This window comes from Enhydra lutris, unplaced genomic scaffold (genome assembly GCF_002288905.1).
Source record: "Enhydra lutris kenyoni isolate GAN:26980312 unplaced genomic scaffold, ASM228890v2 scaffoldscaffold6, whole genome shotgun sequence".
Classification (NCBI taxonomy): Eukaryota; Metazoa; Chordata; class Mammalia; order Carnivora; family Mustelidae; genus Enhydra; species Enhydra lutris.
Window position 1 is genome coordinate 29,083,131 of NW_019154090.1, and position 17,613 is coordinate 29,100,743.

At 40.3% G+C, this 17,613-nt stretch overlaps 1 protein-coding gene across 3 annotated transcripts in view; it reads left to right on the plus strand.

Annotated features, from left to right (window-relative positions):
- LOC111141437 (protein tyrosine phosphatase, receptor type A) overlaps positions 1 to 17,613 on the plus strand; it is a 150,138-nt gene that overhangs the window by 109,282 nt on the left and 23,243 nt on the right. For all 3 annotated transcript variants that reach the window (XM_022493991.1, XM_022493992.1, XM_022493994.1), the window contains 3 exons: positions 8,935 to 9,025; positions 10,414 to 10,490; positions 13,650 to 13,686. In XM_022493991.1, the coding sequence (XP_022349699.1) occupies positions 8,935 to 9,025; positions 10,414 to 10,490; positions 13,650 to 13,686 (205 nt within the window). The remainder of the gene's footprint in view (positions 1 to 8,934; positions 9,026 to 10,413; positions 10,491 to 13,649; positions 13,687 to 17,613) is intronic.

The window sequence follows — 17,613 nt, forward strand, 5'->3', positions numbered from 1 at the left end:
TACCTAGCTGACTTTAGCATTCATTCCAGGTTTCCATTGGCCAGCCTAGCCTGCCGTTTTGTGGCCAGGCTCCTGAGCTGTTATACTACGTGCAGAAGTTCAGTTAACCATACCAAACTAGGAATTTGGCCTTACCCAAAAATGATGCTCTTCCCTCTTTGGTCTAAGATCTCAAAAATCTGTATCAACAACTATTCCTACGATTTTTGATGATCCAACTAAAAGAATTCCTGCAGTTTCCTCCAAGTATCAGCTGTTTGCTTTTCTTTTTGTTTATGTATTTTAACCTCCACATTGTGTTGTGCTTGCGTCGCGATTGTCCATGAGCGATGAGAGCGGAGTCACGGGGCAGTTGTCTTTCTCAGGAAAACAGGGCGCAGTAGAGAGCATACTAGAGAGGATTAACAGTTGGCTTTCTCCTACTCCTCTGTTTCAGCACCTTTGTCATCTCACTTAAGACCCTGGCTTTCACATGAGTGGCCTAGGAAACATAGGTGTCCCACTGGCATTAACGTTCGGCATCCAGCAAGATACTGAAATCTTAATGTTTGGTTCAACAAAACACATGGCACAGTCAGAAAGGGCCTAAGTTTTGTGCTGTCTTTGGAGATAAACATTTGATATCAGAGCTGGACTTTTCCTTATTTCATTATCTGATTTTGTCAGAATTGCACTACCCCTTGATTTCAGCATTCCTCATCTCCTTTTAATTGGGCTTCCCCTCCCTCTTTCCCACAAGCTCAAACATACCCCAGGCAACTGGAAGCAGTAACTGAAGTGACTGAGTGCAGTTGTGAACTAGGAGTGGCTTGCTCTTTCCCGTCCTGAAAACTGGTTGACAGTTCCTTTCCCTTTATCTGAACCCAGTAATCAGGCTCACATCACCCCCATTTCTCCCCTCAGTCTCTCAGCCCCAACACCTCTCTGATAGGAAACTGCTAAGTCAGTTAAAGGTCTTTTTTTAAAAAAATAAGAGAAGTCGGGGCACTTGGATGGCTCAGTGAGTTAAGCTTCTGCCTTTGGCTTATGTCATGATCTCAGGGTCCTAGGATCAAGCCCCACATCAGGCTCTCTGCTCAGCAGGGAACCTGCTTCCCCCGCCCCCTCTCTGCCTGCCTACTTGTGATCTCTCTCTTGTCAAATAAATTAAAGGAAAAAAAAAAAACCTCAAGCAAATTAAGAAACAAACAAAAAATCCCAAATCATTAATTGGGAAGACTTTGGAGAAGCTGACAGAATCAAAAGCTGAGGTAGACTACCAAACCTTGGGCAGAACAGGCCCTATCCTGCTGGCTCGGGGGCCCTCTAGGGAGGTCTCTATGCTTTCTTGGTTTCACAGTCCTGAGAATCCGGATTGGCACAGTGTGGCTCAGGTGCAACTGTGCTTGCATCCAGCCCTGGCAGGGAAGAGAACAGCAACACTTAGGGCAAACACACCAATTTGTATCTACCAGAATAATACGCTTATAATCATGGGGTGAGGAAGCCTATTTTAAGCAAAACACAAGAATCAGAAGGCACAATGTAATATATTGGAAGATAATAAATACATTAAAATATTATATATTCCTATGAAAAGTGACACCATAAAAAAGTAGCCAGTTGGGTGCCTGGGTGGCTCAGTCAGTAAAGCATCTGCCCTCGGTTCAGGTCATGATATCGTGGTCCTGAGGTCGAGCCGCACATTGGGCTCCCTGCTCAGTCAGTGGGGAGCCTGCTTCTCCCTCTCCCTCTGCTCTCCCCACCCCACCCCCAACTTGTGCTTGCTTGCTCTCAAATAAATAAAATCTTAAAAAAAAAAAAAAAAGTGGCCAACTGAGAGAAACTGTTTGCCACAGGTAGAAAGAGAAACTTTCATAAAACATAAAGAGATGCTATAGACCTGTGAGACAAAACTAAACATTGCAGTAGAAAAATTAATAGTTCTCAGAAGAAGGCAAATGGTCTATAAACCTATGAAAAGCTGAACTACATGTAGTAATCAAGGAGATCCAGATTAAAACTAACCATTATTTTGGGCCCGTTAGTTTTGAAAATTTAAGAAGATTGGTATCAAGTATGGGCAGAGACCTGTGGATGTAGATGTTCTTATGCACAGGTAGAGCAAGTTTAAATTGGTATAGCACTGGAAGGATGATTTGGCAATATCAGTCAGATTTCATATGTTTACACTATCTGACCTAACTTCTGGGACTCTGACACAAAACCAAGTATGTGTTTCCTGAAGGTTATTCATTACAGCATTATTTATAATAGCAAAGAAAGTAAAATGAAAAGCAAATATCTATCAAATAGCAGATTAGCTAAATGATTTCTTGTATCCGTTATGAAATTTTATACTATCATTAAAATAAATGTCTGAACCTAGATTTCTAAGTCACTGTTCTGGGAGAAAAGACATTGCAGAGGACTATACATTGGTATAATCCCCCTTTAAAAATATACTTTTTTTTTTAAAGATTTTATTTTTTAAGTAATCTCTACACCTAACATGGGGCTTGAATTCACAACCCCAAGATGAAGAGTCACATGCTCCACCAACTGAGCCAGCCAGGTGCCCCTCAGAAATACTTTTTAAAGTCTGGAGCTATGAACAGTGGCTTTCTACAAGAGGGTTAAAAGACATAAGAAACATGATAGGGAACTTTTACTTTTTACTGAATTATTCGACTTTTCTTTTATAATAAGCATATTCTTTTTTTTTTTTTTTTTTTTTTTAGATTTTTTTTTTTTATTTGAGAGATGGAGATCACAAGTAGGCAGAGAAGCAGGCAGAGAGAGAGGAGGAAGCAGGCTCCCCGCTGAGCAGAGAGCCCGATGCGGGGCTCAATCCCAGGATCCTGAGATCATGACCCGAGCCGAAGGCAGAGGCTTTAACCCACTGAGCCACCCAGGCGCCCCCGAAGGCAGAGGCTTTAACCCACTGAGCCACCCAGGCGCCCCTATAATAAGCATATTCTTTTCATAACATTTTACAAAACAGTTTCTTAATATGATAAATGAAACTAACAGACTTTAGCATAATACCCACTGTACTTTAATTGATATATAGCATGTAGAATAAAGAGTTGGTGTCCCCAGCTTGAGTTTTGCTAAGAGTCTTGTGATCAAGTCTCTGTGAAAAGGAATATCACTAAATGGGAAATTGTTCTGAAGAAAAATTGGATTATGGAGGTGAACAGCTGAAGGAATAATATGCATGAGACATGACAGCTGTTTTCAGATATTTGACAGGCTAGAAGGAGAGTGTGCAGCATTTCCATGAAGCTCCCCCCGTGGTTGAAAGTTCTAGGTGATGACCTTCACCCTAGAGTTATAAGCTAGAATTTTTTTAAAAAAAGATTTTATTTATTTATTTGGCAGACAGAGATCACAAGTAGGCAGAGAGAGAGAGAGAGAGGGAAGCAGGCTCCCCGCTGAGCAGAGAACCAGATGTGGGGCTTGATCCCAGGACCCTGAGATCATGACCTGAGCTGAAGGCAGAGGCTTTAACCCACTGAGCCATCCAGGCACCCCAAGCTAGAATTTTTTTATTGACCAGCTTTTGTCTTAGAAACACTGAATTTATCTAAAAGAAACACTTTTAAAAGCCACCTATTGAGATCCCTAAAGCATTCAAGGTGTTTTTTGTTTGTTTGTTTGTTTAAAAAAGCAAAATGTAGTTATCTCCTGAGAGGAAGGGGATAGATGACAGAGAAGAAAGAGTGGAGCCAGTGAGATGATCCAAATCTGTGAATCGCAAGATGTGACACCCTCCCTGCTGCAAGTCTGCGTCTTTGTAGAGACCGCTTAATGCTGCCTTCCAGGTGGAGAAGCGTGTGTGTGTATTCCGGTGACAGGAACTGTGTGGCATCTGAGTGAGGCAGAATGACCTCTACATTGACGAGTTGTCTCGAAATAGATGAATCAGAGCCGAAGGCCTATGGGAATCAGCAGGAACTGTGTCAGAATTCAGTAGTCCAAGGAATTGGGGGTTAATGGGTTTCCAAGGGACAGAGAAGGCTCCAGCTGACCTCTGGGTCTTCCACTAGTCAGAACAAGGGAAATACAAAAGATATGTGTGTCTAGGTTTTGGGTCCTTCTAAACAGAACTTTCCGAGATGTGATGAACTACCTTAAAAGGGAGCAGATTGCCCATTATGGCAGAGTGCTCAGACACTGATGACTCTCCAGTTAGAGTGTTTGCAGGGGGATTCAGATTTAGAAAAGAATGAGACTCAGCACTGAACTGGAGATCTTAGGCAGCACAATGAGGCAAGAAGAGAAATGAAAGGTATTAAGGATTGGAGAAGAAGAAACAAAATAAGCATTTTTTTCAGAGGAGAATATTGTCCTTGAAGAAATTCAAATACTCATCAGATATATTATTAGAATTAGTAAGTTACTTTAGCAAGGTTGATAGATACAAAAACAAGATAAAAAATTAATGCATTTCTGTACGTAAGCCATGATCCGAAAAATGATAATAAGTTTTGAAAAGATGCCATTTACAATAGCATCCAAAATGTAGAGTACTTAGGAATAAATTTAACAAAATCTTTGGAGAAAATTATAAAAATGTTTGAAGACATTAAAGAAAAATTCTAAACTAGTGAAGAGTTAAGATCAGTGGATTGATTAGAAGCTCAATATTGTAAAGATGTCAATTCTCCCCAAACTGATATATAGATTCAATGCAATTCCAATAAAAATCCCAACAGGTTTTTTGTGGAACTTGACAAGCTGATTCTAAAATTTATATGGAGGAGAAAAGATTCAAGAATAGTCAAGACATTCCTGAAGAAGAAGAACAAGGTGAGGAGACCTGCCTTACCAGATATAAAGAATTATTATAAAATTAAGACAGTTTTGTATTGGCACTGGAATAGATGGATTGACCACTGGAACAAAATAGCCCCAAAGCAGATTCATGTGTGAGTGGAAACCTATTTATGGCAGAAATGCCATGGCAGTTTTGGTGGGGGAAAGGATGGTCTTTACAATGAGTAGTGCTGGGACAGTTGGGTAAAACCCTATGGGAAGAAATGAAATTGAGTTCTTGGTTCAAACCAAAGAAAAAATAGGTCCCAGTTGGTGTAGATACTGAAATTTAAAAGACAAAATATTGAAGCAGAGACAGTAATGGAGGAACAAATGCTTATGATCTCACAGCAAAAAAGGATTTCTTAAGATTTAAAATGTCGATAAAGGGAAAGATCAATCAGCTTGGCTACCTTATAATGCAAAACTCTGTCCATAAATATGACAAAGCAAATGAAAGGGCAGGCCACAAGCTTAGTAAAATATATTTCTAACACTTGTACAGACAAAGAATGAGTATCTAGAATGAAGAATTGCAGATTAATAAGAAAATAAGCAATCCAGTTGAAATATAGGGGAAACCCTTGACCTCACAGAAGGGGTAACCCTGTTGACCAGTAAACTCTGGAAAGATGGTGAACCTCATTAATAATCAGACAAATGTAAATTAAGCCTACATTTGATAAATTTAAAGTCTGACAGTAGCAAATGTTGGTGAAGATCCAGAACAATTGGAACACTTAATATTGCTGGGGGGAGTGTAAATTGGTACGACTGTCTCAAAGAACAGTTTGACCTTACTTGGTGAGGGTTAGAGATTCTAATACTTGAAATACTTGTACATGTGCGTGAGGAAACACATAAAATTAGTATTCAAGGCAGAATTATTAACTGTAAACAACCCAAATATTCATCAGTAGAAGAATGGATAAATAAATGTTGGTATGGTCTCAAAACGGAGTGCTTCAGAGTAGTTGAAGTGAATGAACTTTGGCTACCTGTAACAGCCTGAGGGAATCTTCAGAATATAATGTTGGGCAAGAAAAAAAAGTCACCATTTGATTATGATTCCAAAAATAGACTGATAAAAAAATACATATATTGTTTGAGAATACAAAATGTATGGAATACAGATAAAGCAAGGTGATGGTAACACGGAATTCTAAGTTGTGGGAAGGGAAAAAAACAGGATATGAAGAGAAAGGGCCCAAAGGGAACTTCTAAGTTAAGTTGTACGATGGATATCCTTTTTTTAAATGTAAAAATTGAAAAAGAATTTTTTAAAAAACTTGACATATTTAAAAAAAAATAATTTCATACATAGCCTTGTCCCCAGTAAAGGCTTAAGCAAGGAATGAAATGGTCTTTGATGCCTCCTAGTGTTTCTAGGGATTTTAACAATCTGGTAGCCTTCCGGGTCAGCTGCTTGTGCCTAGCTTGTGCCTGCTCTTAGTTTCAGAGCAGAAACTAAAAGAGTAGGTAGGGTTCACCTTGTTTTCATCCCTGCCGTAGGCTGTTCAGTCTGACCCTTTGCATGTGACACCAGGTTCTCTAGGGAGGCCTTTGTTTTCTCTTGCCAACAACAGTGGCTCTTGTTGCTTCCTGACTTTCCTTTTAGGGGTTTCAGCCTGGCTGGAGACCCTAGTTTTTCTTCATCATGACTGTGGGGAGCTAGGAATGCTGATAGGACTATGAGGTGTGGTCATAGTCATAACTGACCCCTGAGGACTATTTTCAAGAGTCTTGCTGTCACTGCTTCTGTTCTACATCGTTTTAGACAAGGGTGTACATGGAAAAATGCCTCTGGCTTAGTCATGAGGGCATTAAAAATTTGTATCTCATTCTTCCCTGTACCAGGGTGGAAACCTGTGGAAATCTGGCTTGTCTGGAAGAAGGCAAACCAACTGTGAACTGGGAAGTTCCAGTCTTAAGTAATGTCTCTGTTCTATGTATTAGAGTCCAGCCCAGGAAACTCTCTTTCCCCTTTATGTGTTGGCAGCATAGGGTCCAAGGAGTTGCTTTCTCAGTATAGTGACATGCAGAACTGGCAGCGTTTTAACTCTGAAAGGAAACTCTCTTGAGTTACTGAAGGCAGACAGACTATGAGACCCCGACTCCTGTTAGGGTCTTCCACTTTAATTTCTCCTACCATGATCTTGCTAGTTCCCAGGAAGTGTATTTGCTCCCTTCTTAAAGCTTTTGCATCTATCTGGAAAAAAAAGTCGCTTTTAGACTGGCTTTTCTTTTATTTAATATATTTTTTTGATTATCAAAGGTAGGCACCTGAGAGTTATCCTTTATTCCTGTCTCTTGCCGCAACCCACCTTCCCTTCATTCCAGCTTTAACTCCAGAATGTATGTCAGATGCATCTTTTCCTTATACCATCCTCCTTCCATGTTCCTATTCTCGCTTTCCTCCTGGTCCCTTTTCCACATAGCAGCCAGAGTGATTCTTTAACATGTAAACTGGATTGCAGTTGAAAAACCTTTAATGGTTTCCTCATGTACTTAAAATAAAATTCAGTCACTGTTCAGGGACCTACATGGACTTGTGTGATCCAACCTTGCCAGGCCCTTCTCGTCCACTTCCTTTTGCCATCCCCACCACCCACATTGTCTATATAATACATACTCTCACTGACCTTTCAGTTAGCTCACACAGCCAGGCCTTCTCCTGCCTCTGGGTCATAGATGCTGGTCTCATTGCCTAGAATATTATTTTTCACACTCCTTTTTCCTCACAGAGACCTACCCTTAATCTAAATTTGGGTATATCTTAGGCTTTCTGATACTTTCTGTAATAGCATTCTATTCTTTCATTGTATTTTTCATGGTATGTAATTCATATGTTTTGTTTGTTTAATGTCTTTCATTCACAAGTTTGTATTGTCCTTGAGAACAAGAACTGTGTATATGATTGATTCCCCACTGTTTGCTCTGTATTTATCCTGGTGCCTAATAGGTACTAGTCTATATCTATTGAAAAAAACAAATGAAAAGTAATACATGAACCATAACTTACTTAACTGTTCCCCTACTGCTGAATACTAAGGTTGTTTTCAGTTTTGGATCCTTCCAAATGACAATAAAGTAAATAATGTGAACAAAGAGATTATTTCTTTAGCCTAGATTCTCAAAAGTAGAGTTGCTAGGTCAAAGCATGGATAGTTTTAAGGTTCATAAAACATATTTCCAAATTACTTGTCAGAAAGGTTGTCTGGGTTGGAATTTTGAACTGTTTGCTTCCTTGCTTTTTAAATTTTGAATATATGGAACACATTAAGAGGAAAGTGGTTCAAATAGTAAAGCTTAGCTTCCCACTTCTATAAAACCAATTTATTGAATGCTTGTTCTGTGCTAGACTTGAGATTTTGGTAATTACTTCTTATGTGGTGGATATTATTAACCCAGTTTTAAAGATGAGAAAATCGGGTCCTAGAAAGTTTAACAGATTTTAAGTTCATACAGTCCAAACTATCTCATGTCAGACCACTTATTTTTAATCCACATACTTCCCACTACTAGCTAATTTACATTTGCTCCAAAACTACTGCAGGTTCAGTGTCAACTCACTCAAATCCTCTGCTTCCTAACTGCTGCGTCCATGTGAATGTCTTCCCACCCACCTGCCTGTCCTTGCTTCCTTGCCTCATGGTACTCAAAGCTGGGCTGTCATTCCCTTCAGGTCCCTAGAGAGGGCGTAACTCAGCTGACCATTCAGACCCCTCCTGTGTGGTTCACTCTGAGATGCTTCTCATCTTTGCATGTTGGTTAACATGGCCATCCCTTTAGTTATGTCCCCATTCCTGTTTACAGGGGTGGTCCATTTTGACCCAGCATTGAAACAGGTCCCTAACCACACAGTAATCATATAAAGAGCATGCTGCGCTTATAGTAACAGTAAGGGCATTCTGCCCCCCTGCGGATTCTTGGCGTTAAACTCTAAGGAGCTTGCAGGCTGTTTAGAGGAGAGGTGCACTCTTCTGTGTTGGGCTGCAAGTGTTCACCTGAGCCCATCTTTGTCCCCCAAGTTAGGGTAGAAACTTGCTGTCATGTCGTGGGGTGGTGCAGCATTTTGCATGTTTGGTGTTTATCCCTGTTAGTAACTTCCTTTAATTTCTCTTAACCTTTTAGGCTCTCCCTGCTTGTCCTATCCAAGCCACCTGTGAAGCTGCCTCCAAGGAGGAAAATAAGGAAAAAAATCGATATGTAAACATCTTGCCTTGTGAGTGTTTGCAGAGTTTTCTGGCATATAATCTTTTTTTTTTTTTCCCTGGCATATAATCTTAAACTACATCTCTAGCCAGATTTTTTTTGAGGATGGGAAGAATCTTGTGATTGATCATAGGAGGGTTGGTAATAAGTATGGTCAAGCCTTTGGGCGGGAAGAGCCTTTATGGTCCCCCGGAGTGACCCAGGTGCTTATAAAGTTCAGCGAGGGAGCTTGACCAGGTTTTTGTGGCAGGCCTAAAGTTTCTAGGTCAAGAGGAGCAGTTTCACTGGGACCAGATAGGATGTGCATGGTTGTTATGGTTTTTTGTAGTGCTTATGGCAAAGAAATCCTAATACAGAGTTCTCTTCATAACGCCTTCCCAGGGTTAGTCATTGCTAATTAGTTGATTTATAACGTTATAACATACATTTGTCTAAGCCAGTGGTCTGCAGAATGGGATATGCATAATCCAGTGGGATGTGACAGCAAAATGTTTGAATTTTGCTTTGTTTTTTTAATTGCCTTCTCAAGAAAAATTTATCCTTTAAAAAAATTTCTGGTGTATTTTTGGGTGCATAATATATTAGAGACCACTCTCTGAGACATTTATAGATACTCCTGTCTTCTAATTCATATATGAGTATATGCATATTATGTATATATATATATTTTTAAAGATTTTATTTATTTATTTGACAGAGAGAGAGATCACAAGGAGGCAGAGAGGCAGGCAGAGAGAGAGAGGAGGAAGCAGGCTCCCTGCTGAGCAGAGATCCCGATGCGGGGCTCGATCCCAGGACCCTGAGATCATGACCTGAGCCGAAGGCAGAGGCTTTAACCCACTGAGCCACCCAGGCACCCCATATTATGTATATATATATATATTTTTTTTTTTTTCAAAGATTTTATTTATTTGTCAGAGAGAGAGGGAGAGAGAGCGAGCACAGGTAGACAGAATGGCAGGCAGAGGCAGAGGGAGAAGCAGGCTCCCTGCTGAGCAAGGAGCCCGATGCGGGACTCGATCCCAGGACGCCGGGACCATGACCCGAGCCGAAGGCAGCTGCTCAACCAACTGAGCCACCCAGGCGTCCCTATGTATATTTTTAAAAAGCAATTAGTATTCTGATTATATTGCTTTGACTTTTTTCTTTTAACAGTGTATATTGGCAGTTCATCTGTCAAGAAACAGAAATATTCATTTTCCTTTTTATCAACTCTTTATCGTTCCTTGTTGTGGGTACATCTTAATTTATTTAACTAGTCCCTGAATGATGGCTGAGATGTGTCCAAATTATTGCCTTATAAACAGTGTTTCAGTGATATCTTAAGGCACAGAGGCACAGATGTCTCAGCTGGCCTGGTTGTATCATTAACTGAAACATTAATTTTTTTTTTCCTAGATGATCACTCTAGAGTCCATCTGACACCAGTTGAAGGAGTTCCAGATTCTGATTACATCAATGCTTCATTCATCAATGTAAGGAACTCAGGGTTTTCTCATTATTACCTTGAATGACCATTGGCTACCATCTGCTGGCTCCTTTCCAGCTTCACATTAGAAGGAATATTTGTCATTTCAAGTTTTTCCTGAGGAATCTAAATTTTTTAAGAGACCCAAAAAAAAAATGTTTTTTTAAGATTTTATTTATTTGACAGAGAAAGAGAGCATAAGCAGAGGAGCAGCAGGCAGAGGGAGAGGGAGGAGCAGGCTCCCTGCTGAACAAGGAGCCCAATGTAGGACTCAATCCTAGGACCCCGGGATCATGACCTGTCCTGAAGCCAGATGCTTAACCCACTGAGCCACCCAGGTGTCCAAGACTAAAAAAATTTTTTTTAAAGATCAGGTAGTTTCATATGTATTCTTATGTTTACCCTGTTGTCATTCCAAAAGATTTCCCCTGGAAATCTAAAGGTGTACTTTTCTGTAAGCGTCACTGAATCCTTTTTGAGCTTATTCAGATAAGTAAGAACAAAAGCAGGTCTTACCATCTTGAGTAAAAGTAAGGGAGAAGAACAGGACAAGAATATCTGACACTAGGTAAGTCTGGTTAGTTATGTCTACTCTGAACCAAGGCCTGAGGGAAGAGCTGAAACTGGGAGGAGATTTTTTTAATGGTGATTTAGCAATGTTTACAGAAATGGTCCAAGAGACTTGAGTATGTTCTATAGGCTGTGTGAGGAGCCAGTAAAGAAAGTTTGAAAAAGAGAGCACAAGCGAGCACAAGCTAACAAGAGCAAGCCTGACTACTGAAGTCGGATGTGTGAAGAGGATACCCATAGAATTTGCACACCGTGTTCACAGTAGCATTAATCACGATACCCAAAAGACAGAATCAACCCAAGTGTCCTTCAGTGGATGAATGGAGAAGTGAAATATTGTATATGCATACAGTGGAGTATTATTCAGTCTCAAAAAAGAGCAGAAATTCTGATACATGTTATAACTTTAAAGATTTATGCTAAGTGACATAAGCAGGTTACAAAACACTGAGGTGTAATTCACATACCATAATTTTCACCCATTTAAAATTTACAACTCTGTGGTTTTTAGTATATTCACAGATACATACAACCATCACTAGTCCACTTTAGAATATTTTCATAACTCAAAGATACTTGTGTCTCTTCCTTTTTTTTTTTTTTAAAGGTTTTATTTACTTGAGAGGGAGGGAGGGAGCACGAGTGGGGGTAGGGGCAGAGGGAGAGGGGAGAACAGACTACCTGCTGAGCGCAGAGCCTGCCACAGGGGCTCCATCTCAGAACTCTAAGATCATGACCTGAGCCAAAGTTAGATGCTTAACTGACTGAACCACCCAGGTGCCCCACCGCTTACTTTTAAAAACGTTTTGTTCACACCAGTAAGAACCTTATTGTCCATTTATAGTTAATCCCCATTTCTACCCTTGGCAACCCCTTACCAAGCCCTTCTTGCACAGAGAGCTAAGATCAAATGGGAATCTTGAAGAGAAGTGGTACTCAGCACTGTGGAGTGGTAGCAGCAGGCAGGGGGGTGGAATGAGACCTATGGGTTGGAGACCACAAAGGTTCAAAAGCAAACCTGGCATTAGTTACAGGAGATGATGAAACAGACAGTGGCATAGTTGGCAAGTGGGTTTCCAACCTGGAATCTTAAGAGGGACTAATTTCCTCACTTAACTCTAGATGTTTTAAGAGTAGGGTCTTCAGGAATGTTTTTATTTTTAACAGATAGGAATGTAGCTACCACCTAGAGCTAGCCAACGATTTGATTTTGAAAATCCAAAGACATCTCAGGAACCAGGGAGCCACATTTTATCTTTTCCTTGATCATAACACAAGGAAGAGCAGTATATTTGCCTCATTCTAGCTATACCTTATTGGTTAAGCAATGCTGCCATATCACAATGTCAGCATGCATTCATAGGGGACATATGGCACAGTGTTGGTTGGGACAGAAGAACTTTGGGGCTGGGCCCTCCAGCAGGGCTGTTAAGCTGTTCATGGCCCACATGCTCCTGTGAGAAATTAGTGCCTTCTTGTGGAACAGGGATATGACTTGGCTTAACACATTCCCAAGAGCTTCTCAGTTTTAATGACAAGTTTAGTTATAAACAAATTAAGCCTTTCTCAGTTTCCGTCTTCTAATGATTAAAAATACTTGTAGAAACTTAAATTCCCCTTCTCAAGAAAAATTTTAACAAGCTTCTTACTACTGACTTTAAATATGTCCATCTCTCGGGGTCTGAAGCTTTCTCCTTCTGTGCTAGCAAGCAGCCCTGTCTTCCTCTCTTTTGAACTACAATAGGACATGGCTTCTCAGACTCAGGCCCCTTCCTTTATTCTGCCACTGCCTTTCAGACTTGTATTTCACGCCATCATCTTGGTGTGACATGGTGTCCCATTTGTGAAGCTGCCTCCTCCCTCATTGCCCATCTTATGGCTGCCTTCAACAGGTCATTTATAATTCTTCAGTCAGAGGATTTTTCACTTACCTAGGACTTTTCAAGTGAACACTATATTTAAAAATGTTGAAAAGTTGTATCACTAAAACAGTAAAAACTGGAAAAGAAAGATACTGCCAGTAGTTAGTTTTTCCAAGGCTCCTTATCTGTTCAGTGACATTACCAGGCCCCTTTGCTTCTTGTCTTCTACTACCTGTAATGGGGAACTCAGTTGTCTAACGCTAGGAACTATTCCACATACCCACAGGCTCTTCCCCAAAGGTTTTTGGACCTGGGTAAAGGATTATTAAGTAAATAACTCCTTAAAAGAAAAGAAAAGAACCCCTTTTCCTTCCTGATGTGGGCCCAGCTTCATCCATGGAACCACCACACATGCTTCTGCCTTGGAGGGTTAGCACTGACACCTAGACTCTCAGCTGCTAAGAAGGTATCAGGAACAGGGTCTAGCCTAGGTGTTGGTTTTGGATGTTCTTACACCAGTGTTCATTAATAATTCATTTTGAGAAAACGACCTAGACCATGTGATCTTTGTAATCTTTGATTCCTGGTATCCGAAGCTAATCCTTCGGAAATTTCTAAAATGGAAATCTTTTCACAAGGGAGGCTTTGTTAACTGGGAGCTGGAAGTTCATTCCTATCCATTTTTGGTTCTCATTTTCTTTTTATCCCTCACCTCTCTCCCACCCTACCCTCAGGGCTACCAAGAAAAGAACAAATTCATTGCTGCACAAGGTAAAGTAATGATCATTTTCTACTTTCGGGCTCAACCATTAGTTCATTAGTGGGTTTTCTTTTCTTTTCTTTTTTTTCTTTTTTTTTTTTTGGTGCAGATGCTAAATAGATTAATCAGAATGCTATAATTTTTCTGTAATCACTATCATCTGAAAGAAATAAAATCTGCCTTGCACATTATAACTAAGGGCCTTCATCTTGATGACAGTATCCAGGGATCCTGTTAAAGAAGTCCTTTTGTATATGTGCATAAAAAAGACTGGAGAAGGCTACACACGCACACACGCGCGCACACACACACACACACACACACACACACTCTCTAATGAGGTCCTCTGTCTTAGGGCCTGATGGGAACCTTAGGTGCAAGCCAGGCTTCTCAAGAGTTTGAATTTGGATTCAGTCTCCCGAGAGGGTTGGCCACCTCACAGGGTCCAGGCTGCCTCATCTCCTCCCCCTGTTGTTGGGCCTGAGCTCCTCTGTTATTTACAGAAAAGTGGTCTAGGAACCCTTAGAGCAGGGACCTAGTGCCATTACATTAGATGTGCTCTGCACACATTTCCATAGCCTCAAGTTTTAGTAAGTGTCCTCCATCTTTGGGATCCTAGTAAAAATAATCATGTTGTTTGCTGCACTGCAAAATAATTGATGTTATTATGGTCCAGCAGAGCCCATTTATTTAGCCATTCAGCAAATGTAAATTATTGGCCATCTGTTATGTGCCAGGCACTGGCCTAGTTGATAGGGATATGTACAGGAATAAAACAGGAGATGGTCCATGTCTTTTTGGGGCCCTTAGTTGGTAGAGGACAGTTTACACCAAAATTAACAGAAGTTCTGGTTAAGTGGCTATGCTCTTCAATACAATAACCACTAGCCAACTGGGGCTATTTAAAATTAGAATTTTTAATTAACTAAAATTAGATAAAATTTATAATTCGGTTTCTCAATCATACTAGTCACATTTTAAGGCTTAATAGCTACATGTGGCTAGAGACCACCATATTAGTGCAGATATGGAACATTTTCATCATTGCAGAAAGTTCTTTTGGGACAAGTACCATGGTAGAGATAAAACAGAGACAGAAGTAAAATAAGGTGGCTAAGAAAAACCTTAGATCCTTCTTGCCCTTACAGTCTTCCACTGGGGCCTGGCCATTGCCTAACCAGGCCCTGCTTTTCTCACCCTCTGACCTTAAGTCAGGTCTACCCTCTGAAGCCCAGCTCAGCTGCCACCTGCTCAGTGATCATTCTAGCACAAGTAGCCAATGTGCAATCTCTTCCTCTCTTTATTTGCCATGGGACCTTGTTGATGCTAAAATATTTGTTGAAGTAAGGTCACCTATGATTTTCTGATAGATCTTTTCTCACACCCCCCTTCCTCTTGAGCTTCTCCACAGTACTTCACACTCCTTGAAATTCTCCTCTGTTATTTCCTGACATTCAGTCTTGGTTTTTCTCACTTTTCTAAATATTTCTTCTCTGACTTTTATTCTTCCTTCTGCCTCTTAAATATAGTTTCTCCCCAAATCTGTGGATGACTACTTCCTTGAAACTCTACTCTTGTCTTTCATGGCACCATTTCTTAGTTCTGCTTCTCCATCTGCTCGTCCTTAGTCTTCATCCCAGGCATTTGGTTTCTGAACTTGAATAATGCTGAAGATCTCCAACATTCTCTTTTTGACCCCTTCTTTTCTTCTTCTCCTCTGTATTCTCTTTGAGAGAACTCATCTAATACCCACCTCTGTTTGTCTGGCTGCTGACTCTCTTGAATTTCTGAGCTATTTTTCCTTCCTTCCTTCCTTTTTTTCTTTTTTTAAATTTTATTTATTTGAGAGGAGCACAAGAAGGGATTGGGGCAGAGGGGGAGGGAGAAGCAGATTCCCCACTGAACAGGGTGCCCGATGTGGGACTCAATCCCAGGACCTGAGATCATGACCTGAGCCAAAGGCAGATGCTTAACTGACTGAGCGAGCCAGGCACCTCTTCAAACAACTTTTCTAACTCACCACTTGGATACCTCCACAGACTCTTCAACATCAAAAACTAAAATATGCCTTAGGGCATTGGCTGGATCAGTCAGTAGAACGTGAGACTGTTGGTCTTGGGGTTGTAGGTTTGAGCCCAATGTTGGGTGTAGAGATTACTAAAAACAAAACAAAACAAAAAATCAGTCTTCTTCAGCCCCCGCAACTGCTTTTTTCCTGTATTCTCTAGCTATCACCACGAATGGAAGGCAGTTCATCTAATCAACCAAACCAGATTTGGGATCATCCAGATTTCCTGCCTGTTCTTCGCTCTGAATATGAGTGGTTCTCTTATGTCTTTCTCCAAAATCCGTCTTCTCTGACACTGCCTTATCCCCATCTTTTTTTCCAGCTCTGTTGTAGTAACCTACTAATTGACCTCTAGGTCCCAACCTTGCTCCTTGCATTTCTTCCACCAGAATGGCCTTTACTGATGCAAAGCTCTTGTTAGGACTTATGGATATCCTACAACAAATTTCCATTATTTATACAATAAGCCTTCCTTAGCCTGGCCTCTACCCCTTTAGATTCTGGTACCTGTTTTTCCCCCTCCATCTTCTACCACTCTATGTACCCTATACTATAACCTCATTGAACTCCTTACAGTCCCTGGACATCTCATGTTCTTTCTTGCTGCTGTCCCCAGCACCTCTGCCTGGAGTATTTCTTCTCCCTATATCCCCGTTCTAAATTCCTTTCCGTCTCATCTACCCCAACATACGGCTTAAATGTCACCATCCCCAAGAGATTTTTCCTGACCTTGCTAGACAGTAGAACAACTCTACCTCTGTACATCTTGTTGGCATATGTCCACCCTGTCATTATTTGTTTTTCTTACTACTATTTTTTTTTTATTTTTACCAAAGGGAATACAAGGTTTAAGAAAATCAGAAGGGTATTACAAAGCATATAAAAACAAAGTTCTCCCCCATTTCCTCTTCACTTTTTTACTCTAATGCAACCATTTTTATCTCTTGATGACTTCTTATGACAGATGATAATTTATTTAATCATCTTACAGACTGTCTTATACTCAGACATACATGCATACACATGTCCCTTTCTCCCATTCTCCCAGTAGAGTTAAATCACAATTTAGAGCTAAGATAATATTTCTTACATTGTTATTATTATTATACTAATATATACAACTGAATTATTACATGATGTTTTATACAGTTTTTGGTTTTCCTTTTTTCCAAATGAATACTTACCTTCTTTATCCTGTTTACTTAGTTTTTTATATACCTAGCACTGAGTTTTTCCCCCCAGACTCTCCACTAGAAATATTTCCTCTCAGTACCTTCAGAAACATGAGGCTTAATTTTTAAAATTTTTTTAATCTTACGATTCTTCTAGAACCTTATTTCTTCAGTTCCATTCTGGATTGGTTGCCCTCTATCCTTTGTCATCTTGAGCCTTTCCTTCACCAACACCCAGGGAATTCCATTAGCCTCTATCCTGTTAGATCCCATTTCTTTCTCTTTGTTTGCACTCTTGTTTTGTTTAGAAATCTCCCAGCAGCTTTTTGGAAAAGACTGGATGGCAGTAAATTTTAAATTCTAGCCTGAGCAAGCCACCTAGCATCTCTGTGGCTAACAACACCTACCTTAGAGCATGCTAGGAAGGAGTAAATGAGATATAAAGCACTTAGCTCATTGGCTGACCAATATCATAGGTATTTAGTGAGCAGTTATGATTTCTAATCCTCATCTATAATATCCTTGGGAGACATTATTTGTGTTCTCTTTACATTTTGACAGCCTCCCAGCCCCCTTCACTTCCTGACACATACAGGGTGGATGGGAAATGTTCACTTAGTAGGTGGATGGATAGATGGATTGGATATTTAGCTGAGAACATGTGGGCATAGGCTTCCAAAAGTCAGGAATGAATGTTC